The 25,323-nt window shown below is 47.6% G+C and overlaps 1 protein-coding gene and 1 long non-coding RNA gene across 3 annotated transcripts in view; both read left to right on the top strand.

Moving 5' to 3' along the window:
- The window catches only part of LOC309344766, a 117,329-nt gene that overhangs the window by 42,379 nt on the left and 49,627 nt on the right, over positions 1–25,323 (top strand). The gene's annotated exons all lie outside the window — the stretch shown is intronic.
- The window catches only part of LOC309344729 (cysteine-rich protein 2), a 53,120-nt gene that overhangs the window by 11,624 nt on the left and 16,173 nt on the right, over positions 1–25,323 (top strand). The window contains exons 1-2 of one of the 2 annotated variants that reach the window (XM_081867391.1): positions 23,462–23,498; positions 24,325–24,419. In XM_081867391.1, coding sequence (XP_081723517.1) covers positions 23,477–23,498; positions 24,325–24,419 — 117 coding nt within the window. In that variant the 5' untranslated portion in view covers positions 23,462–23,476. Of the gene's footprint in view, positions 1–23,461; positions 23,499–24,324; positions 24,420–25,323 lie in introns of those variants that run through there. The other variant, XM_081867390.1, reaches the window with a different exon arrangement.

Here is a 25,323-nt window from a genome sequence, read left to right as displayed (position 1 = left end):
CCCCACGGCTCCTAACATTCCTATCCCAGATCCTAATACTGGGTGTTAGGTTAGGGACAGGAAATTATTTCCTTCAATGTGATATAATTATCCCCTTTTACTATAGAGGGCCTAGGCTAAGTGCCTGCCCTCTTTTCCCCAATGTCTCTCCTCAGAGTGTCTTCTTCCCACCAAACTATGAAAACCCTCTGAGGCTGCTGCTTCCCAGAACTTTACTGGGTGACATGCTGCTGCCTACAGTTTCTTTCCTGGGGGACCCCAAGACCTATATCAAAACTCCCTGGCTCTCAGACCACAGGTGCACCTTTTGCAGATTTGAAGAGGTCTTGGCCTTCCTCTAGAGGAGCTTGGAACAAGCTCTCTGTTCTGTAGCTGAGCTGCTGGAAACTGTCGTCACAGCCCACCAGCCACCACATGCCTCTGAATGCATACGCCCAGCCAGCTGCTGTGTAGCAGCAGGGGAAAGAATGACATCCGTGAAACTGCCACCTCTTTGGAAATGCATGCATTGGATATGGTCGAGCTTAATCCCGTGTGTGGAATTAACAACTGCATATAGATACCCCTGACCCTTGGCTACGTCCCAGATGCTGGCTTCCCCCCTTCTTTCCCACTAAGTTGCCTGCTGTGTCTTCCAGCCATGAAGGCAGGGAAGTTGGAAGAAATAAAGCAGGCTGTCATCTTTTTACTTTCTGAACTGTTGCATTCCGTACAGTAGGAAACATTTCTCTGCTTCATGACCAGCTCACTTTCCTCTCTGGAAAGAACACTGGGCTTCTGTCCTGGCTGCTGGCAGGCTGTCTCTGGGGCATCATGTTGTTGCTGCTTCCTGCACTGGCTGCTTGTTAGAGGCCAAGTTTTGCTTTCCGGGTTGGATTTTGTTTCCTATGTTCCCTTTATGAGCAGCCCAGCAAGTTGGACTGATTGCAGTCTGGTTTCTTTCTTTTTGCTTTCCTTTTTATAGCACACCATCACTTCTTCCCTTAGTTTGCTCCATTGATTTTGAATGACAAAAACATTAGCAGTTTCTCAGATACTTAAAATGAAGTGCTCTTTGAAAGCTTATGGTGTTTGTGGTTTAAGATGCTACAGAACTTTTTGTTTTGGCTGCAACATGGGTAATGTGACTAATTGTACAGAAATTTGTACCACTGAAAACAGTACCACAGTGAATAGCTAAGCTTGGTGTGGAGTATGAAGAGAGCAAGTAGAAGCATTTTTAGATTTTCCCTTAAGATTTTTTTGTGAAGTTCCAGAGATTACATGATCATCATGATCTGGTTTAGGTTGAAGCATATAGTGAACATTTGACGGGGGTGATACCATGTGCACGTGTGCATGGAACAGCAAGTGCCTGGGTGTTTTCATTCCAAAGTGCTTTTTGCATTTGGGTGCTTTTTCTCTGGATTTGCCATCTTTTGTTTACTTACTTACTATGGAGCAGCTACATGATTTTCAGAGTAAACCTTCAGCGTTCCCCCTCATCAATTTGTAGCTAAGATAGGCTTTTTACTTCCACTGCTTTGCAGGACTCAGAGGAAACGGCCTTATTCCAAGTCAGACCATTGATCCCTGTAGCTCAGTATTGTTGACTATTAGCAGCTGTCCAAGGTTTCAGGTGGGTGTCTTTCTGGTATTCTACCACCCAGCTATGGCCCTTCCCACTATTTAACCATTGAAAAAAATCAAATAAAAAATAGAGGACATGAGTAATTTTAAGATCTCCCCCCTGCAGGAAGAAAAAGTGTCATCAGGGAAATTTCAAGGAGCAAATCAGAAGTACAGTACTCATCATGAATCCCTAGCCCAGATCAACAGGAAGCAATAACATAGGCTGAATTTGCAAACAGAAGCCTTTCACTTAGCAACACAATGGATCTTTGCTAAATGGGATATACTTGCGAGTAGACACTATAGAAAGAGCATGGTTATGGAGAAGGGCATCTTTGTTGGGTAATCTAGAAAGCTATATAGGACTGTGTGGACCACCTTTTAATCCCATGTCCAGGTTATTGTAGAAAATACTGCATCAGCTGTGCTGAAGGGCTTTAAGGGAGAAGCACCTTCTGTTTGTCTTTACGTTCCTGCAGAGCTTCAACAGCACCATGGGATGAGCCATGAAGAGCCAGTTCTCCTTAGACTACTGTATTATGCAGTAGGGTGTGGTCCTTACCAGCTGCTGGGAATCCTTCATGGGGAGAGTGCTGGCCCAGAATGTGGCCTTCCTGTGGGGTTGGTTTGGCCATTGTGAAACAGGAGGCTGTGCTAGATGGACCTTTTCCTTATGTTATAAGGAATTTCCCTAATAAGGATTTCCTTATGTTCTTAATTTAAACCTTTGAAAAAAGTGCTCACTGAACCTCACTGCTACATCCTGCAAAGAATGGATGAGAAGCTGAAGAAACCATGTCCCTGTTTTCTCATAGTTTATTTATTTATTTTTACAAAAGACTTCCTTCTTAAGCCCAGCTCCTTGCAGCAAACAAAGAGAAGGATGAAGAAGGGAGAGGTGGCTTCTGTTCCACAAGTTGGGCTTCAGAAGGAAGTGCCATCAATGTCTCACTGCTCCTGCTGTTAAGCTGTGGGTGAACATATCAGATGACACAGTGATTCTTCAAACAGCTCTTGTTTATTCAGAGGCAAGAACAGAACTGAACTGAAGGGCTCAGTCAGCCTGCTTATATAGAGCTCCAGTACAACGTTACTGTAGCAACTTTCTAAAACTATCCAATCACTGAACGTCACTTTCAATCCTTCATTTGCATAAAAACTATCCAATCACTGAACGTCACTTTCGATCCTTCATTTGCATAACTATCTACAGTATCCCCCTGCTGGCCCAGGGTGAGAACTTCAGTACATAACACCACTCCCCACCGAGATAAGGCGTTAGTTACAATTGTAATGGTTTCCTTATATACAGCACTACACGTAATGGTTCAATTAGGCAAAAAAGCATATCGGTTACATTTCACATACCTCCACATACTTAGACCAACAGTGTTACATGTCAAACAACATAGTCCTTTAAATAAGTTGGGCGCTTGGAAACTCTGCCAGACCGCCGGGGACTGGTAGCCAAGTCCGGGGGGCCACCCAATTCTTGCTGAGGCTGTGGTGCGACCCTAGGTGGCATTGAAAACAAGTCCCCTGGATCCGCTGCTGTGGGTGGAAACTCCGCAAGTGGAGTTGGCGGAATGTCAGGCACGGCAGTGGTCTGAGTCTGTGGTAAGTCCGGCAGACCATCTGAAGTGGCTTGGTTCGCTGAGAGAGAGAGGTTTCAGAAGGAGACAGGATTAACACTGGTTAAGAAAGTGAAATACCTAGGGGTTAATATGACTGCTAAGAATGTGAACCTATTTAAGGATAACTATGAAAAATGTTGGATGGAAGTGAAAAAGGATTTAGAAATATGGTCAGAAATATAGCTATCATTGCTAGGCCGAATTGCTGCGATAAAGATGAATGTATTGCCAAGGATGTTGTTTTTGTTTCAAACATTGCAAATTTTGGATAAAATGGAGTGTTTCAAGAAGTGGCAGAGAGATATTTCTATATTTGTCTGGCAGGGCAAGAAGCCTCGAATAAAATTTAAGATATTAACTGATGCTAAAGAAAGAGGTGGATTTGCCCTGCCGGACTTAAAACTTTATTATGAATCAGCCGCATTTTGCTGGCTGAGAGAATGGATGCTTCTTGAGAACACTGATGTGTTGGATTTAGAAGGTTTTAACAATGTTTTGTTTTGTTTTTTAAGTGATATTTATTAGAATTTCAAATAGTACATAAAACAAAAAAAAAAAAAGAAAAGAAAAGGAAAATTCAGCATTTACAATCCATATTTTCAATACCTTTTTTCCACAACTTCCCCTCGCCTCCCCTTCTTGTATTCCCTGTCCAAAAATTTGTTCAGCAAGTTCTTCTCCCCAAATTTTTAACCTTAGTTTGTTGTTATATTAAATTCACTTTATATATCAACTTTTAGCATATATACATCAATCATTATACTTAAAAACTTTTCCTAAGATCGGCCCAGTTCTCCTTCCACGAATTCCCCATTTCAATACTAGTGACAACATAGAAAGAAAAAGAAATAGAATAAATCAGAATATTTTAGTGCTCCTTTTGGATTTCCAGACCCCACCCTCCCTTCCCCGGTTTCGATCCCCAAGCCATTGTCCATTAGTCCATCTATTATCAGCCCGGCAGCCTCACGTCTGAGGCCCTTAAATCTCTCTCAGTCCCTCTCTGCCGGTTCCTTTGAAAGTCTTTTATATTAAACACCAAGTCTCGGAGGGGCACTATCCCTATAATGTCCATGTTCCTTCCAGCCGGATCTCCATATTTAAAAGTTGAACTCAAATCTTGATTCTCAATCCTTCTAAGTCCAAATAGCCAAAAGGATCCATCTTTCACCTTGATCAGATTTGTAGACCATAGGTCTTCAGATCTCCACGAAAGGAGATCCTTCCATTCCTCATTTTCCAATTCAAACCCAGTTTTTGTCATCCAGTTCTTATTTTCTCTTATGTCCATCTTGACAGGCCTCCGGCTCTCCTTTGCCTTCTGCAACATTGCAGCCCCTCCTTCCTGCTCCTCCTGCTCAAGTTTCTTTTCTTGTTCAGCTGCCTGGATTTTGTACATCAAGTCCTTTTCCAGCTCAGTAGATTCCTTTACTGTTGGCTTCAAAGTTGTGGCACTTGTAGACAAAACATGACCTTGTTCTTGTAACTTACACAACTTTCTCACGAGAAACCTAACCTCATCCAGGTCAGCTAGTATTTTTTGACCTATTTCCATTTTTGTAATGTCCCTGAACCCCCACTAGAGGGATTCTGGTTATTCAGTATTCCTTTCACTTCCAACCCAAAAGCCAAGTTAGTTTGTTTCAATTCTTCTTTATTTTCAACAATTAAATATATTGTATCAAATGTAACCAGCAAAAACATCGGAAACAAAGTTCTCTATTTTTTCTGATTTTGACAGCTAGTTTGACAGCTGTCAAAATCTTCTATGTCTCCTCCGCAGGCTCCTCTCGCAGGTCGCTCCCGGTCCCGGGATGGGTGGCACTTTAACTCAGAAAATTAGCTCTTCTCCTCCAGCACAATTACTTATACTGTCAATCCGTGGAATTAATAACTTTTATCAGATAAAGAAAAGACTGTTCTCTCGACCTTAATAGTCAAAATCCTTGCTTTAAATTGTATACAATAAGGGGGAGACGGACTTCCTTTTTGCACCTCCCCCGCTCGTACCGAATCCAAGAAAATTTTTAATCCAATTTCCAAGTTACTCACGGGTTGTTGTTTTTAGTTTTAGTCCAGATTTTTCCAAAGAAGAAGTTAGCACTCTCCGTCGAATGGCATGCGGCTTCGCTCGGCAGGGGAAGCAGAAGACTCACAGCACCGTGCCGCTCCCCGTCCTCCGCTCCGCAGCCTTTAAATAGGCTCCTTCGCGGGTCGGGGAGAGCGCAAACGGTGCCCGCCGAGTCACCAGGTCCACGGGCTTCCGCGGCCGTGGTTTTTGAGGGTCCCCGCATCGCCGGCGCGGCAGGACCCGACCCCTGTCGAGCAGATTCCCTCCGGAACTCGGAGGGAATCCGCCATTCGGCTATGGTGCCAACCCGGAAGTGGTTTTAACAATGTTTTTGGGTGGCATGCTTATTTGTGGTATGACAAGGTCAAAGCACATAAAGCGTTTAAAAACCATATTGTCAGAAAACCACTGTTTAATGTTTGGATAAGATATAAGGACTTACTTGAAAATAAAACCCCAAGGTGGCTGTCACCAATGGAAGCGAAGGCTCAGAAAAAGCTCAATATGGAGGCCAAATGGCCGAAATATTGGGAAATTTTGGAACAAGAGGGAGACAGACTAAAATTGCAGAGTTTTGAAAAATTAAAAAATAGAGTGCGAGATTGGCTTCACTATTACCAGATAATGGAGGCATATAATTTGGACAAAAAAGTTGGCTTCCAGGTGGAAAAATCAAAATTGGAAATAGAACTGTTAGATCCTAAAATTAAGAATTTGTCAAGAATGTATAACTTGCTGTTGAAATGGACAGACTCAGGATGAAACGGTGAAATCTGTTATGATTAAATGGGCACAAGACATTGGACATAATATTATGATGGCTGACTGGGAACAGTTATGGACCACAGGTATGAAATTCAAGGCATGTAATGCCCTAAGAGAAAACTTAATGAAAATGATATACAGGTGGTACATGACACCAGTCAAGCTCGCAAAAATCTATCATCTGCCTGATAATAAATGTTGGAAATGTAATGAGATTGAAGGTACATTCTTTCACCTTTGGTGGACGTGCCCAAGGATTAAGACCTTCTGGGAGATGATCTATAATGAAATGAAACAGGTATTTAAATATACCTTTCTGAAGAAACCAGAGGCCTTTCTCCTGGGCATGGTCGGCCAATTGGTGCCAAAGAAGGACAGAACTTTCTTTATGTATGCTACAACAGCAGCAAGAATACTTATTGCAAAGTACTGGAAGACACAAGATTTACCCACCCGGGAAGAATGGCAGATGAAGGTGATGGACTACATGGAACTGGTGGAAGTGACTGGCAGAATCCGAGACCAGGGAGAAGAGTCGGTGGAGGAAGATTGGAGGAAATTTAAAGACTATTTACAGAAACATTGTAAAATTAATATCTGTTAGAAGGATGTTGGAATAATATTATATGATTTTAGCAGGAATGATGTAAAGGATTTGGGAATAACTGACTGTTAATTGGTGAAAGGAGGAAAAGTAAAGTTACATTATATTAAGACAATTTACAGGACAAAAATTTTAAAAGAGGGAAAGGATTTGCTGAAATGGATAATTGACCTAGAATACAAAAAAGGGAGGTGTGAGGAGGTCAAGGAAATAAGCTAATGAAAGATTAGTAATGAGGAGATCTGATGTATTTTTCTTTGCGTTTTTGTTTTTGTTTAATGGATTTTATTTCTCTGGGTTTTTTTATATATTGTGATGTGTTGTTTTGTTTTTGTTTAATGTGGTATTTTTACTTTTTCTTTCTGTAATTTTTAAAACTTTAATAAATATTATTTTTTTTTAAATGAAGTGGCTTGGTTCGGCTCCACGCCAGCAGTTTGCGAGAGAGGTGTAGGTGGAGCCTCACCATCTGTAAGTGTCTGTTCCGGAGCCACAAGCGCAGTTGGGGGCACCGTGGTAGTGTCCAAGTCCCCAGCCCTGCGCCTAAGCTGGTCTATGAGCCGGCGCCACAAGCGTCCGTCTTCGAGTGCCACCTGGTATGAGCGAAGTCCAGTGACTCCCACTATGGCTGGCATCCAAGGAATGTCCCCCACAAAGTTCTGGGCAAATACCTGGTTTCCTGGAACAAATGACCGTGGTGCGTTGGCACAGCCTGGGGGTTCGGCCATGGCAAAGTCTGGGTGCAGCCGGTCGAGCGGGGACCCGAGGCAGCGGCCCATAAGCAGTTTGGCAGGACTCTGCCCTGTGGCCGCATGAGGGGTGATGTGTTGTACGAACAAGTATTCAGCGACCCGCTCATGCCAGTCTTCCCGGTCCAGACGCACCAGTGCCTCTTTTGTCGAGCGCACCATTCTCTCTGCTTGCCTGTTGCTTGATGGATGAAACGGTGCTGTTAGGGCATGGCGGATGCCCAGTCCCAAAAGATACCGCTCAAAAGTGCCTGACATGAACTGCAGTCCGTTGTCGGAGACAAGGACATCAGGACACCCATGCGTCGCAAACAGGCCTTGCAGCACCCGGATGACGGCCTCGGTAGTGGTGGAGGGCATCAGGGCCACCTCCAGCCATTTGGAATAGGCGTCCACCACTACCATAAAGGTCCGGCCGTGAAAGCGGCTGGCCAAATCGATGTGCACCCTCGACCAGGGTGTCTTGGGCGTCTCCCAGGTGTATCCCTTAGCTGCCGGTGGCGCAGGCCTCGATTCTTGGCATGCTTGATGGGCGGAAACCCAGGCAGTGATGGCATCGTCCATGTTAGGCCACTAGAAGTAACACCGAGCCAACGCCTTCATTTTGACGATTCCTGGGTGGCCAACATGCAGAGCCTCAAGGACGCGTTGACGGAGTCTTTGGGGAATCATGACGTGGTCTCCCCACAGTAGACAGCCGCGATGAGCCGAGAGTTCATGTTGTCTGGTTGCAAAGGGCTGGAACTCCGATGCAAAAGGCCCTTGTGGCCACCCCCTCCACACCCAGTTGAGCACACGGCTGATGGTGCGATCCTGTGCAGATGCGGAGGCCACAGTGGCAGCCGATACAGGCGCTGCAGGAGGATCCTCAATCAGGAGGAGTGATGAAGCAGGAGCCTGGTCTTCCACAAATGCTGGAAGAGGGCAACGGCTGAGGGCATCGGCATGGCTCATCGATTTCCCCGGGCGATGGATGAGCTGGTAGTGGTAGGCAGCCAGGAAAACAGTCCATCGCAGCATGTGCGGCGAGAGGACCAGTGGAGTTGGACGATCACCGGCGACAAGGCCCAGGAGTGGCCTGTGGTCGGTGATGAGGTCAAAAGTCCTGCCGTAGAGGTATTCATGGAACCTCTTCACTCCAGCCACAAGTGCCAGTGCCTCCTTGTCAAGCTGGCTGTAATTCCGTTCAGTCAGAGATAGTGTCCTGGAAAAGTAGGCAAGCGGTGCTTCTCTTCCATCTGGAAAATGGTGACTAAGGACAGCGCTGATGCCAAAAGGTGAGGTGTCGCAGGCAAGGACCAGCGGCCTGGCTTCACTGTACTGTACCAGCACACTGTCCGATGAAAGGAGAGCCTTGACCGCGTTGAAGGCGGCCGTCTCCCGATGACCCCAGGACCAAGGTGTCTTCGTGCTGAGGAGTCGGTGAAGAGGCTCAGCGACCATGGCTTTGTGGGGCAGGAACATGTTACAAAAGTTCAGCAGTCCCAGGAACGCCTGCAACTCCGTCTTGTTCTTTGGGATGGGGGCCTGCTGGATAGTGCGGATCTTGGATGCGGTCGGGTGAAGGCCGGAGGCATCGATAAGATAGCCCAGGAACTCCACCTGTGGAACGGCAATCTGGCACTTCTCCCTCTTTACCTTGAGCCCGGCCTCCTGGAACCTGGTCAGCACAGCACGGAGGCACTCGAACAGCTGCTGGTGTGAGTCTGCGGAAACCAAGACGTCATCAAAATATGGCACCACGCCTGGAAGCCCTTGCAGGAGACGCTCCATAAGGCTTTGGAAGATGCCAGGAGCCACACTCACCCCGAACTGCAAACGGCGGCAACGGAATGCCCCTCGGTGGGTTACGATCATCTGGGCTTCAGCAGTGGCATCATTGACAGACAGTTGTTGATAGGCTTGGGCAAGGTCCAGCTTACAAAGACCTTACCCTCACCCAGGGAATGCAGCAGATGTTGGACAACAGGAACCGGATAAGCGTGCTGCTGAAGTGCCTTGTTGATTGTGCACTTGTAAGTCAGCGTAGATTCTCACCGACCCGTCTGGCTTGACAGGTGTGACGATGGGGGTTTCCCACTTGGCGTGGTCAACCGGCTCCAAAATTCCTTGGGCAATCAGCTTGTCCAGTTGTTCGTCCACCTTAGCCTTGAGAGCAAAGGGAACCTGGAGTGGCTTTAGCTTGATGGGTGGGGGCGACTTGTGGATCAAGGCTAAAGGAGATGGGCGTACCTGTATATTGCCCCATACTGCCGTCAAAAACCTCAGCACCTTTGACCAGACCCTCAGTCTCTGCGTTAGAGATGCAGTTGATGCCGGTGACTTCAAGGCCGATGGCATCAAACCAGTCTAGCCCTAGGAGGCTTGGCCGCTGACCTTCGACCACTACCAGTCGGAGCAGGCCTGAAAAATCATAGAATCATAGAATCATAGAGTTGGAAGAGACCACAAGGGCCATCGAGTCCAACCCCCTGCCAAGCAGGAAACACCATCAGAGCACTCCTGACATATGGTTGTCAAGCCTCTGCTTAAAGACCTCCAAAGAAGGAGACTCCACCACACTCCTTGGCAGCAAATTCCACTGTCGAACAGCTCTTACTGTCAGGAAGTTCTTCCTAATGTTTAGGTGGAATCTTCTTTCTTGTAGTTTGGAACCATTGCTCCGTGTCCGCTTCTCTGGAGCAGCAGAAAACAACCTTTCTCCCTCCTCTATGTGACATCCTTTTATATCTTTGAACATGGCTATCATATCACCCCTTAACCTCCTCTTCTCCAGGCTAAACATGCCCAGCTCCCTTAGCCGTTCCTCATAAGGCATCGTTTCCAGGCCTTTGACCATTTTGGTTGCCCTCCTCTGGACACGTTCCAGTTTGTCAGTGTCCTTCTTGAACTGTGGTGCCCAGAACTGGACACAGTACTCCAGGTGAGGTCTGACCAGAGCAGAATACAGTGGCACTATTACTTCCCTTGATCTAGATGCTATACTCCTATTGATGCAGCCCAGAATTGCATTGGCTTTTTTAGCTGCCGCGTCACACTGTTGGCAAATCCTTGAAGGCGATCCGGAATCGGCCAACGCCTACCAAGGGAATGTCGTTTCCCTGGTAGTCTCTCAGGTGTATGCGGTGACAGTCGAGTTGCCTTTTAGACACTCTGGGTACCAGTCTTTTGATGGTGCTCCAAGACACGATGGACAGGGCAGACCCGGTGTTGATCTCCATGTCACATGGAACTCCTTCAATGAGCACCGTGACGTTCAGCTTGCGTCACGTAGGCGAGTCAGTTTGGCTAATCGTGGTTCCAGACAGGCAGTGGCAGTTGGTGAGAGCGAAACAACTTTCCTTGGCGGACTGGAGTGAAGACTTGGACTTGCGAGTCGGTGAAGGGGGGGTGCTGGACGGAGCCGATCAGCAGACCTTAGCGATGTGGCCCCTTCTGGAACACTTCCGACAGATGGCGTCTCTGAATCGACACTTGGCACGGGAATGGTTGCCTCTGCAGCCGGCACATTCCGATTGGCCCTTGGACTTCTGTTGGAACTTCCTGCGCTTCCGCTTTGTCTGGTGCACGTCATCGTCTTCACTGGAGGATGCCTCATCACTGCTGGCCTCTTTGTGATGCACTGGAACTGGCTTCCTAGCAAGACACGGGCTGCTGGCCTCGCGGATCTCCTGGGCGGAGCGTTCAGCAGCTTCCGAGGCCACGGCCTCCTCAATGGCTTTCTGCACTGGAACTGGCTTCCTAGCAAGACGCGGGCTGCTGGGTGAGAACTTCAGTACATAACACCTGCCTTCTATGAAATCCTGAAGAGCCTGAGAAGCAGTGGCCCCTTATTTTCTCTATGGGTAGCATGTGGCAGGGAGGGAAGGTTGTTTGCAGGAGGGAGCAGCATGAGGCACTGGTGCTGCCTTTCCAAGAGAGAAATCTTGTCCTTCCCACCTCCCAGAGGGAAATGTAGTTTTTTGCACTTCCCAGTTGGGCTTTGCAGTGAGGTGCTGCTTCTGCAAAACCCAGAACAAGGGCAAAGCCACTGTCTTCCCTGAATTCTAAGCATGTGATTTGTGTCCCATGAAATGGAGGGTTAATAGCAGCCATGACTAATGAAGCAGTGGTGGTGATGTGTGACTGTGGCAACTCCTGCAGCACTACTATGGCACGATGTATATGTGTGCAGCAGCAAGCATATTCTCCTGTAAATATGTAAGTATAACTTAGAAGAACCCTGGGTCCTGCAGTCTTTCTAAACAGCAAACACCTTCCCGTGGGTGCTGGGTGGGGAGAGAGGAAACCGTAAGTGGCAGACAGCCATCAGCCCTGCCATCCTGATCAACTTGTCTGGACTCTGTCACAAGCGGCTTATCCTCACTCACTTGGCCACAGTGTCAACGGCTGGTTTGATAGCAAAATAAAAATAGAGGTTGGTTTTATCACACTGGTATGTCCAACCTCTGGACAGTTTCATTCAGCAGCTTCATTTGGCATCCCAGAGGTGATAGCACTGATACTTTCAGGACATTTCCAAAGTAGCACAGAAACTTGGCCAACATGGTCTGTGGAGGCAACTTAACTTTTAAAACTCTGTTTCTTTCAAGATTCCACAAGCAGTTTGCCAGAATTTGCCACCCTAAAGTATTAAAAACTGCTGAAAGTTCTAAAGACCATAATGCAATAATGATTTGTGGATCTCGTGAGATTTGTGAGAGAACATAACATAGCGGATAATTTGTGAGACTGCAGCTGCCTCCCTCCCTCCCTGCCACTTCCATGGGTCCATTTACAACCAACTGCCCACAGAGTGTGAAAGTAATATGTACATATCAGCATATTTGCATTGAGAAGTACAATGCTTATGGACATAAAGGTTGTGTTTGTCTGCAATAGTGACTAGCCGTTGGTAGGCCTCTACTCTAGGAACTCTTCCTTTAAGAACATCTAAGCTAGTGGTGATAACTACGGTACTTCTTGAGGAAGTGACTTCCCAAAGGAATTGGATTCCTTGGGTAAAAAGCTGGAAGTAGACCAGGAAGCATCTGAAATTTTGTCAGTAGAAAATCTGCCTCTGTTTGGATTCCTGCGGAGGGTGGGGTCTTTGCTTTGAGTGAGGCAGTTGACTTTGGATGGCCCCCATGGGCACCATGCCTTTCTGAGGAGGAAGAGCTGTAAGTCTGATTCATTTCCTCTTGTTCTTCAGTGCTTTCACTGTCATACTATTGAGGACAAGTTGAACTGTCAAGGAATTACAGAGAGACTAGGCAGGATATGAAGGAAATGGGACCTGCAGGTCTAGAGAGCCAGTGTGGTGTAGTAGTTAAGAGCGGTAGTCTTGTAATATGGGGAACCGGGTTCGCTTCCCTGCTCCTCCACATGCAGCTGCTGGGTGACCTTGGGCCAGTCACACTTCTCTGAAGTCTCTCAGCCCCACTCACCTCACAGAGTGTTTGTTGTGGGGGAGGAAGGGAAAGGAGAATGTGAGCCGCTTTGAAACTCCTTAGGCTAGAGATAAAGCGGGATATCAAATCCAAACTACTACTACTACTACTACTTCTTCTTCTTCTTCTTCTTCTTCTTCTTCTTCTTCTTCTTCTTCTTCTTCTTCTTCTTCTTCTTCTAGTTTACAGCCAGAAAAGCATTTGATGTCTCAACTTTTGAGAGGAGTTGAATAGTGGGCCTTAGCACTGTTTCTTCTGCTCCTGCTCCTGCTAGCTAACGCCATGGCAATTGTGCCATGGGAGTGAAATCTGGTGTTTTTATTCCAAGGCTCAAAATGGCTTGTCCCTATTTTTCCAGAGCATGTGGATTTCTTAGCCACCAAAATGTGTAGTCACCCTGGAGACCGGACTCTGCCACGTTGGCCGCAACTTTTGGTATGTGAGAGCAAAGGCCGCATGCGTCTTCTCCTTTGCTTGAGGTTCTGCCTCTGGTGTTTGATGTGAGGCAAATGGGCCAGGAAGGAAGGCTCCATTTCGCCTGTTATCCTATGCACAAGAGAGAGTTTTAGTGCGCTCCCTGGCAGCTGATAATGTTGCAGTCAAGCTGGAAAGCCTAAGCATGTATGCTCTAATTCGAAAATAGCCTAAAATATTAAAAGGCAGATACCTGATCCACACAGTGTCAGGGAGGACTTCAGTTCTAAGAGTAACTGAGATGGCAGCTGCTGCTTTGTTGCGTTCTCTCCCCCTGCCCGATTGGTGCTTGGGGTACACTGGCTGTACATGTTCTCTGCTGCTGATATGGGAGATGCCAGTGGCTATTGCTGTTGAGTGTCAGCAAGAGGATGGTGCTGAATGTGCTATCAGGGTGTTTTTGTCTTCTCCCTGTCAGGATACCAACACCAAAGTAATTTGCCTGAGGTTCTGAGCTTGGGTTACATGGTGTCTGAACCTCTTGAGCTTTCAGAGTCACTTTGCTTTTGTGATGAAGCAACTATTCTGTGTTTACAAATGCCATGACAGCAAGCCATGTTGGGAATCTCAGGTGAGATACACTTACAGTGAAGTTGCTCCCAGGTTGCACACTCATTCAAGGAATAACAATTTCAGGTTTGTTCCAAATCTATTAAATATTTAGGTATGTTAATGTCAAGAGATGAAACACAGTTAGTTACAGTTCATATGAATAAATTAATAAAAGAGGCTTCTTCAGATATCGATAGGTGGGAGTCATTGAACCTTACCCTTTGGGCGAATGCTCTCAAAATGAATATTATTCCCAGATTCATTTATATCTTGATAGGACTTCCAGTTTTTATATCTGGATCATATTTTCAAAAGATAAACTCATTGTTCATTGAAATACCTTTGGGGCTCAGCAGCACCAAGAATATCCTTGCAGAGAATGCAGCTACAAATTAAAGAAGGTGGTTTCGAAATCCCAAATTTGGAATTATATAATTATGTTTACCTACTGTCAAGTACTAAATATTGGAATTCCACTGTTGGCCATAATTTTCCAATGTGGGCAACGCTAAAATATATGTACGTAGCACCTTTGTCTGGTTGGACAATACTAGGATTAAAATATCTGAAATGTCAGGGGACTCTGGAAACAATTAAATCACAGAAGAATATGGAATACATTGGCTAAAAAAACCAAATTTGTTCCATTTTTACATGCTAAACTTACCCTGTGGGGAAACCCCACACTAAGAATTGCAAAAAAAAAAGATGGTGATATGGAAAAATTGGATGGAAGAAGGTGTACTGACATTGGACCAACTGATAGATGAGGAAAATGAATTTTATGCTTTTGCTGTTTTAAGACAAAAATATCACCTATCAGATGCAGCTCAATGACAATATCTTCAAGTACAACATCTCCTAACAAGTGTGTTTGAGCCATCACCCCTTTCAGCTTCTGAGACACCTGAAATATTGGAGCAATTGGACAACTATTCAAAAATAAAAAGCCAGCAATTACTTTTTATAGATATATACTAACAATACACAAATTCAATATGCAGACTGCAAGAGATGATTGGAATAAAGAATTGGAATTTTCAATATTACTCAGACAGTGGGAAAATGTTTTAAAATGTTTTAGCTTCAATACCCAAGGTGTCATTAGATTTAAAATTAAGACTAATACATCAGAAAATAATATTTAGAGTTTATTGGACTCCTTTACGGTTGTATAAAAAAGGGGTAGCTAAGATAGCTAAGTGTTGGACATGTGGCAAGGACAATGCCTCTCTGAAACACGTTTGTACAGTGCTCTTTACTTAACAAGTTCTAGGGGAAAATGCTGGACTGTGTAACTATGACTATGCAGAAAAAGTTAAATCTTTCAATGGAAGCGAAGGCACAGAAAAAACTCAATATGGAGGCCAGATGGCTGAAATATTGGGAAATTTTGGAACAAGATGGAGACAGAGTAAAACTGCAGAGTTTTGAAAAATTAAAAAACAAAGTGCGAGATTGGCTCCATTATTACAAAATAATGGAGGCATATAATTTGGACAAAAAAGTTGGCTTCCAGGTGGAAAAATCAAAATTGGAAACAGAATTGTTAGATTCAAAAATCAAGAATTTGTCAAGAATGTATAACTTGCTGTTGAAATGGAACACTCAGGATGAAATGGTGAAATCTGATATTGTCAGAGCCACCCTGGGTCCCAGCTCACAAGAGACCAAAGTCCAGTCCAAGCTATATACAAAAGGTTTTATTGAAGATCATTGTCGTCATTACATCCAAACTCCGTGGCTCCGCATCTGTTACCTTTAGATGTTAGAAGTCCCCTCTGAGTCCGTCCCTCCCCTGCACCAATTTAAGAGGCTTGTGCTGCTCCACCTTTTCCTCTCTTTCCTTTTCCGCAGGGTCTTCCTGCCCCCCTGTCTTCCCTCTTTCCGGGACTCCCCAGAGGCTGAGTCTTCTCCCGCCTGCTCCCCCCTCCTTCGTGCTTTGGCACCAGGCTCCTCCTCAGAGCTCTCCTCATTTCCGCGCGCCTCTATATTTGAACTTGGCGCGCGTACGTTGCCTCTGACCTTCCTTTCTACAGTTACGCTGCTCTCGGTACTACACTCCTCCCTTTCAGGCAGGACGTCTTGCTCCGAACTCCTCCCCCTTCCTCCTTCCTGTCCTGCTCTTTCTGACACACTGGCAACTCCCCCCCCTCCACTCCTTTCCGACGGGGGAGCTGGTCCCGCTTTGCCACTCCCACTGGGGATTCCCTCTTCGTTCCCCTCTTTCTGACTGCTTCCCTCTCTATTGCCCCTTGGCCTGACCAGGGGGGCTCCCTTCTGGGAATCCTCTGATTCGCTAGACGGACTTTGGGACAACCTCGGCTCGTTGTCGTCCTCTTCCTCCTCGCCCTCGCTCTCTGTCTCCTCTCTCCCTAAAACCCTGACATCCATCCCCCCCTCGAAGCCCCCCCTTCCCCCCTTCCGCTCATCGGGTGCAGGTTGTGGAAGCTGCCGCTCTTCGGAGGCGGACGCAGGATACAGATTCTGCACCTCCATCTCCTCTGTTTGCAGTTCGTTGTACGAGTGTTCGAATTCGGGTTCTTGACCCAAGGTGTTCTCTTCTCCCTCCTCCATTGGTACCTGGTCCGGTGCTGCCTGCCAAGGTCCCGTCAGCCATTTCCTGCGCCAGTCCTCCTCTGGTTGCTCGTCCCACCAATAAGAGGGTTCTGTGTCCACCCCCGAACACGATCCCCTGGGCGAGTTGGAGTCCGGCGACCTTTCTTCGGCTGAAGAAAAGCCGTGGAAAGTGCTGCCTGAACATGTGGGCGTAAAGAGCCAGTCATCAAAGTACTCGGCTGGCATGGGTCTATGAGGGAAAAGGGCATGGAACTCGTCTTTTAAAAGAGGTTCGTCTAAGGCGTAGCCCGGCACCCAACCATTGGTACTGACTGGGGCACCCTCTCTGACTAGAAAATATTCTACTCCCTCTTGCCCCCATCTCGAGTCCAGGATCTCTGTGACCTCGTTGAGTGGTTCGGCCCTAGGCGCCCTCTCCCTCTCCTGTGACTTAGTGTGTTGTTGCGTGACTGTGTCAGACTCCTGAAACCTGTGCGGTGCCTTGTAGGGAGTGAGCACCGATCTATGAAAGACCGGGTGCACTCTGGAACCTTCGGGGAGGGCTAGTCGAAAGGCTACAGGGTTGATTTTAGCCTCCACCTGGTACGGCCCTAACTGCCTGTGCCCCAGCTTCTTCTTGGCCAACGACTTGGCTGGCATCGCTTGGGCCGCTAACCACACCCAGTCCCCCACCTGGATCTCCTCTCCCTCTCTCCTGTTTTTGTCAGCCTGCACCTTATATGCTTGCTTGGCCAGCTCTAAATGTCTCCGCAACTCTTCGTGCACCTCCTGCAGCTCCGCTGCAAACTGGTCGGCTCCTTGCGGCACCCCCTCTCCCGGTGCCACGAACCCCGGGAAGGTTCTGGGATGACGACCATTGTTCGCGAAAAACGGCGTCACCCCCGTGGACGCGTGCTTCGTGTTGTTATAGGCAAACTCTGCCATCGGCAGGTAGTCCACCCAAACTGCTGGTCGCTGGTTGGCGTAACATCTCAGGTACTGCTGCATGATCGCGTTGACCCTCTCAGCTTGGCCGTTGGTTTGTGGGTGTCTCGCCGACGTGAGGTTGATCTTGACGTTCAGGATACCTAAAAGCTTCTGCCAAAAATTGGAAACAAACTGGCGCCCCCTGTCGGACAGGATGGACTGCGGCAGCCCATGCACCTTGAACACGTGATCGATGAAGAGTTTGGCAGTCTGTTCCGCCGTCGCCACCTTTGCGCATGGAATGAAGTGCGCCATCTTGGTGAACAGGTCCACAACCACCAGTACCGCCGTCTTCCCCCTGGAGCTGGGCAGGTCAGTAACGAAGTCCAGAGCTACCCTCTCCCACGGTTGCTGTGGCGTTTCCAGCGGTTCCAACAGCCCCGCTGGCTTCTGGTGTACTGGCTTGAACCTCTGACAAGTGTCACACCTGGCGACGTAATCCGCTACCTCTCCACGCATCCGGGGCCACCAAAAGTCTCTTGCCACCAGTTCTATTGTCTTCTCCTTACCGAAGTGGCCCGCACTGGGGGCGTCGTGCAACTGCTGCAGAACCTTTGCGCGAAGCTCGTCGCTTGGCACGTAGAGGGCACCTTTGCGAGTTAGCAGCCCGTCGCGTAGTTGGAACTCTTCGCCACTCTGCACACCTCTGCGCAATTCCTCCATCTTGGACTGTGCGAACTGATCCACTTGCAACGCGCGTCGCACCGCGTCCAGATCTACTGTGGCGGCAGCGCACGACCACGCCTGCGGTGCGAAAATGTGCTTGGCTGCTACAGGCGCCGCTTCATCGAGATATTGCGGTTTCCTGGATAGCGCATCGGCTATAACGTTGGAATCTCCTGGGACGTACTCTATCCGAAAGTCGAAATCCGCGAAGAATTCCGCCCAGCGCATGTGCCTCTGGCTTTGGAGCTTCGCCGTGCGCCAATACTCTAGGTTCTTGTGATCCGTGCGGACCTGTACTGTGTGCTTGGCTCCTATGAGGAAGTGTCGCCACGCTTTGAAAGCTGCGTGAATGGCTAACAGCTCCCTGTCCCATATGGTGTAGTTTTGCTCCGCTTTGCTGAGCTTTCTGGAGTAAAAGGCACCGGGTCTCCAGTTTCCATGTGGATCTTCTTGCAGGAGTACGGCTCCAACCGCTCTGTCTGACGCGTCGGTCTCTAGTCGTATGGGCTTGCCTGGATTCACGTGCAGCAGCTGCTCCTCGGAGGCGAAAAGGCTTTTAAGCTTCTGAAAAGAGCGCTCCGCCTGTTCCGTCCACACGAACCTCTTTTTCTTGGGACTGAGAGTGTCCGTGATCGCTGCCGTCTCCTTTGCAAAACCTCTGATGAATTTGCGGTAGAAGTTGGCGAAGCCGATGAATCTTTGGACTTCCTTCCGATTGCGAGGGCTCTTCCAGTCCAACACCGCGCGGACCTTGGCGCTGTCCATGGCCAGCCCCTTGTCGGACAGCTTGTAGCCTAGGAAATCCACGTCCGTCACATCAAACTGGCACTTCTCTAACTTGGCGTAGAGCTTGTTCTCCCGTAGTCTCTGCAGGACTTCCTTTACGTCCTTCTCATGGGCCTCCTCCGTTTCCGAAAAGATCAGGATGTCGTCGAGGAAACACACGCATTTCTTGTAGAGAAGTCCCGCTAGCACGTGATGCATAAATGCTTGGAAGACGTGAGATCCATTTTGGAGACCAAATGGCATAACTCTGTATTCGTACGTGCCCAGAGGCGTGAACATGGCCGTCTTCCACTCATCGCCCTCCCGGATGCGTATGAGGTTATACGCTCCACGCAGATCCAATTTGGTGAAGATCTTCCCCTTCCTTACGGTTGCCAGGAGATCATCTATCTTGGGCATGGGGAAGGCCTTGGGTTTGGTCTTACTGTTTATGAATCGATAGTCCACAATGAGTCTTTTTTGGGGCGTGTCCTTTTTCTTTACAAAGAAAACAGGACTGCCCCCCACCGCTTTCGATTCTCGGATGAATCCGCGCTTCAAATTGTGCTCTATGAACTCCCTGAGTTCTTGCATCTCGTCCTCAGACATGGAATACAGCTTTGCAGTCGGCAACTGCGCCCCTGGCACCAGGTCGATGGCACAATCATAAGGCCTGTGGGGCGGCAACTGGTCAGCTTCCTTCTCGCAGAAAACCTCCAGGAACCCCTCGTACTTGCGGGGTACTGCCTGCACCATGCCAAGTTGCAACTGCTGCTCAGCTCCCTCCTCCTGGCCGGACTGGATGCAATGTTGAGCACAGTACGATGAGCAAAAGGTGATCTGCCGTTGGTACCACGCTACAGCAGGACTGTGTCTCTCCAGCCAACTCATGCCTAATACTATAGGCGTGTCTGAAAGGCGGGTGACATTGAAGCTGATGACTTCTCGATGATTTCCAATCCTCATCACCATGGGAGGCGTCTGTTGCACAACTTGTCCTCCTAGCAATTTCCTGCCATCCACCGTGACTACGTTCAGAGGTGTTGTCGCTGGCAGAAGCGCTATGCGATGCTGCTTGACAAAGTGCGTCCCCACAAAATCTGCGTTGCTCCCAGAATCAATCGTGATGGGGACTTCCAGGGTGGTTCCATTCGGCAACTGAAGTGTTGCAGTGAGCTGCACCGCTGGCTTGGGTGGTAAAGGGTCTGTGCGTTGCAAAAGCGCTGGGGACTGCTCTACAGAATCGCCTGGCTGAGCCCCAGCAGCTCTGCTTCCAGCCAGGCACTGTCGTTTCCCTGAGGTTGCTCTGCTTGCATCATTTCTGCTGCAACAGTTGCTAAAGCTGCAGTGTGTTTCTGCAGCCTCTGGGGACACTCTTTCGCCATGTGCTGTGCACTGTCGCAAATGTAACACTTCCTGGTCCCTCTAGGAGGCTTTGCCTTCACTGCACCGGAAACTGGGGCTCTGGCTGTTGCTTGAGCCTTAGCACCACCAAGTTCCATGGGCTCCTCCCCCTGCCTTCCCAGTGGCGAAGGATGTGACTGACCGAACTCCCTGGGGATGAAAGAAGACGTCCTCGCTGGTGGACGCACCTGACGTTCTTCCTCAGTGTGCCAAGGACGTCCCTCGTGCCGTATCCCAATCGCCAAAGCCCTCTGCACAAGCTCCTCCAGGGTCTGGGGTCTGTCTCCCCTGGCAAGTTCATCCTTAATGGGACCGCTGAGCCCCTCCCAGAACAAATCCCTCACAGGTGCACAATCCTTCTCCCAGCTTAGCGCAGTCAGTAAAGCAAAAAATCTAGAATGGTACTGACGCACAGTGGCTTTGCCTTGCCGCAATCCAAAAATTTCCCTGCGTGCAAGATCCACATCTACAGTTGACTGGAAGCAGGCATCCATCGCTTTAATGAATTCATCTGCATCGCGGCGGGCAGGGCCATCTTCACGCCACAAATTGCGCAACCAGTCTCTGGCCGGCCCATGCAAGTGAGAAACAATAAACCCCACTTTCTCCTCCTCATCTTTAAAGTCATGACGAAGCAAGTGCAATGCATACAAAACGTCTGCTCTGAAACTGGGGTAGTGCTTCAGGTTCCCATCGAAGTGGGTGACTAGGCTGCCCCCCCTCCGTCCAAGTCCAATCCCCTCTGATCTGGACCCTGGGAACCCTTCCCTGCTTGCACGTTCCCGCCTTGTTTGCAGGTCCTGGCAGCGCTTCTCCATTTCGTCATGCTTCTTCTGAGACGCAAGGACTGCAGCAGTGAGTTCGGAAACTGTAGTTCGCAGCGCTGTCAACTGCTCCTCCGCACTCATGGCTGTCACCGTTCGTGAGCTTTGCAAAAAAAAAAAAAAATTTGCGTTCTTTGGAGGGGACTTTCTGTCAGAGCCACCCTGGGTCCCAGCTCACAAGAGACCAAAGTCCAGTCCAAGCTATATACAAAAGGTTTTATTGAAGATCATTGTCGTCATTACATCCAAACTCCGTGGCTCCGCATCTGTTACCTTTAGATGTTAGAAGTCCCCTCTGAGTCCGTCCCTCCCCTGCACCAATTTAAGAGGCTTGTACTGCTCCACCTTTTCCTCTCTTTCCTTTTCCGCAGGGTCTTCCTGCCCCCCTGTCTTCCCTCTTTCCGGGACTCCCCAGAGGCTGAGTCTTCTCCCGCCTGCTCCCCCCTCCTTCGTGCTTTGGCACCAGGCTCCTCCTCAGAGCTCTCCTCATTTCCGCGCGCCTCTATATTTGAACTTGGCGCGCGTACGTTGCCTCTGACCTTCCTTTCTACAGTTACGCTGCTCTCGGTACTACACTCCTCCCTTTCAGGCAGGACGTCTTGCTCCGAACTCCTCCCCCTTCCTCCTTCCTGTCCTGCTCTTTCTGACACACTGGCAACTCCCCCCCCTCCACTCCTTTCCGACGGGGGAGCTGGTCCCGCTTTGCCACTCCCACTGGGGATTCCCTCTTCGTTCCCCTCTTTCTGACTGCTTCCCTCTCTATTGCCCCTTGGCCTGACCAGGGGGGCTCCCTTCTGGGAATCCTCTGATTCGCTAGACGGACTTTGGGACAACCTCGGCTCGTTGTCGTCCTCTTCCTCCTCGCCCTCGCTCTCTGTCTCCTCTCTCCCTAAAACCCTGACAGATATGATTAAATGGGCACAAGATGTTGGACATAACATAATGATGGCTGACTGGGAACAGTTATGGACCACAGGTATGAAATTCACGGCATGTAATGCCCTAAGAGAAAACTTAATGAAAATGATTTATAGGTGGTACATGACACCAGTCAAGCTTGCAAAAATTTACCATTTGCCCAATAATAAATGTTGGAAATGTAATGAGATTGAAGGTACATTCTTTCACCTTTGGTGGACATGCCCAAGGATTAAGACAATGGGAGATGATTTATAACGAAATGAAAAAGGTATTCAAATATACCTTCCTGAAGAAACCAGAGGCCTTTCTCCTGGGCATGGTCGGCCAATTGGTGCCAAAGAAGGATAGAACATTTTTCATGTATGCAACAACAGCAGCAAGAATACTCATCGCAAAGTATTGAAAGACACAAGATTTACCCACCCGGGAAGAATGGCAGATGAAGTTGATGGACTATATGGAACTGGCGGAAATGACTGGCAGAATCCGAGACCAGGGAGAAGAGTCGGTGGAAGAAGACTGGAAAAAGTTTAAAGATTATTTATGGAAATACTGTAAAATTAATGAATGTTAGAAAAATGTTGGAATGAAGTTATATGGCTTTAGTAGAAATGTTATAAGGAATTAAGTATAAACAGATTAATAGAGCATTAAAGGAAAAATAAGGTTAGAATGTGCTAAGATAATTATAGGATAGAAAACAGAGGAAGATGGAAAGGAATTGCTGAAACAATTAACAGAAGTGGAATACGAAAAGGGAGGTGTGAGGAGGTCGCGGAAATAAGTGAATGAAAGATAAGATACTGAAATTATTTGATGTGTTTTAAACTGTTTTTGTTTCGTTTTGTTAGTTTAAAGTGTTAGTGTTATGTAGTGTTTTTGTATTGTATTCTATTGTTCTTCTTTTTTGTAGTGTTTAAATTGTTGGAAAAGTAATAAATATTATTTATAAAAAAAATTAAAAATAAGGTGCTTCAGTCCCCAAGAGAGAAAGGAAGAAAGGGGGTTCATATTATTTTTTCTGAGACGCTATTGCAGCAGCAGCAAGAGGAATAGAGGATAGAGGGTTCTTCAACTGGTTCAGTGGTACCTCTGGTTACAAACTTAATTTGTTCCGGAGGTCCGTTCTTAACCTGAAACTGTTCTTAACCTGAGGTACCACTTTGCCTAATGGAGCCTCCTGCTGCCACTGCACCACCGCCACACAATTTCTGTTCTCATCCTCGGTCAAAGTTCTTAACCCAAGGTACTACTTTCAGGTTAGTGGAATCTGTAACCCGAAGTGTTTGTAACCCGAGGTGTTTGTAACCCGAGGTACCACTGTAATTCTGTCTATTTTTCAACTGCCTAGGTAGAGGACTGTCCACTGGGACAGCATCCAGCAACTGGGTCCTGGAAGCAGTGTAGGATTGAAGGGCATCACAACACTTTTCTAGCTACCCATTCCTTGTGGTTGTCCCCATGGAGAGCTCTGGAAAGAAAGGTGTGACTTCTCTCCCACATGCTTGGCTCTTACAAGAGGTGCAAAAAGTCCACAGCGAGAAATGGTCTTCCTTTTCTCTCTCTTGTTCTTCATGTTTGCTCTTGCATCTCAGCAGGAGAAACACAAAAGATGTCTCCTCTCTCAAAGTGAGGTTGAAGAAGAAAGAAGGAAATGAGGCCCTTATCCCTAAGAGTATCAGTCTAGACTGGAGGGAAGGTCAGCCCAGGTTAGGTCAGAAAGGTCAGTCTAGGAAACTTGGCAGTTCCTCTTTCTATCTGCTCTGTCCTAGGCAGACACATCAGCCTCCAGTGCAAGCTGAGTTGCATCCCAGTCTGGGGGGAGCATCTCATGCCTTTTCAAGATGAACGGAATCTGGGACAGGAAAAGAGGGCAAAGGGTTCAGCCCTCCTGGCAGTATCCAAATTGCCCTCCCTGCCTCTTCTGCACATGAATTTGCCTTGCCTTGCTCTGCATTTTGCTTCTCAGGCTTTGAGAAGCAGATGCAAGGTTTCTGACAGGATCCTGCAGCCCTCCTGCCTCCTCTGAGGTGGAAAGTGCTTGCCTGGCTTGGGGAAGGAAATGGGAAGACTCTTGGACACTGCCAGAGCATTTCGCCTCCCTCCCTAAGCCAGGCAGAAGCTTCCTGGGCTTTGGGAAGAAGGCACAGGGCTCTGATTTAGGGAAAGAAAAAGGTCTCTGAACTGCGTTCTGGAGCGTTCTGCCAGAAAAAAAGCGCTGGGCGTGGTGTTTGGCATGGGGAGCCAGTTTGTAGGTATCTGAAAGTTCATATTTTGATTACATGTTTTCTTGTTTCTCTGCTGTGCAGCTGAGAAAGTAACTTCGTTGGGAAAGGACTGGCACAAGTTCTGTTTGAAATGTGAGCGCTGCAACAAGACCCTGACTCCTGGTGGGCATGCTGAGGTAAGAGTCCCACTGGACATGGCCTGCTGCATTGGGGTAGTTTCTGGGAGCGCTTGCCTTTGATCTGTTAACTGGGTGGACATATTTTAGCCAATAGCCTCTCTTCTGAATTCTGCCAACAAAGTGTTTACCCTCAAGACGTTTGGAGCAATTGTAGTGTCATGCAGGATAAGGTGTTCCAGCTCTTCACTGTCACAATTACCCAGAGGAACAATTGGGGCAGCACCTCCCAGTCTGTGAGGCTCCAGCGCAATAGGCGCTTTCCAGTTCACAGGGTTGTGTGGGATTTGTTGCATGTTAAGATGGGCTTCCAATTTCACTTTGCAGAAGGATAGTTCATCAGGAGTATCTTTTCAGTGGCAGAACAAGAAACAGGAACGACAAATTAGAAAGGAAAGAAATGATTCTACCTAATTCTGTGTTGCCTGAAAGCAAAAGCTTTTCATTTTTTAATTTTTTTTTCTAAGTTTCTGTGCCAATTCAGATAAGTTTATGAAATGATTTATGCCTATCTTTCCCCCTTTCTGTCTGTACGTGTAATTACTCCATTTGAATCTAGAGGGTGGTTCCTCTTGTTGTTCCTTCTAAAAACTAAATAAGGAGGTTAAATCATACCTTACACAATACCTTGATTAATTATAAAAATATTTCTACCTTGAACACTGTATCCATACATGGGGATACAAGGGCAGTTCACAATTCCAGTATAAACAATAAAATCATCAAAATAATTACAACACCTTAATAAACAACAAAGCAGCAGCAGCAATAACAAAATGTTAGAGCAGCCACAGAGTAGAGCATTTAAATCACCTAGCATTCCATTAAAGTGCAAGGCAAAACAAATGCATTGGCCTCCAGTGGCACCTTCTGCAGGCTGGGTGCAATTGAGAAGTAGGCCGCA

This window comes from Podarcis erhardii (genome assembly GCF_964252035.2).
Source record: "Podarcis erhardii genome assembly, chromosome: 6".
NCBI lineage: Eukaryota > Metazoa > Chordata > Lepidosauria > Squamata > Lacertidae > Podarcis > Podarcis erhardii.
This window is presented reverse-complemented; position numbering and strand designations above follow the sequence as displayed.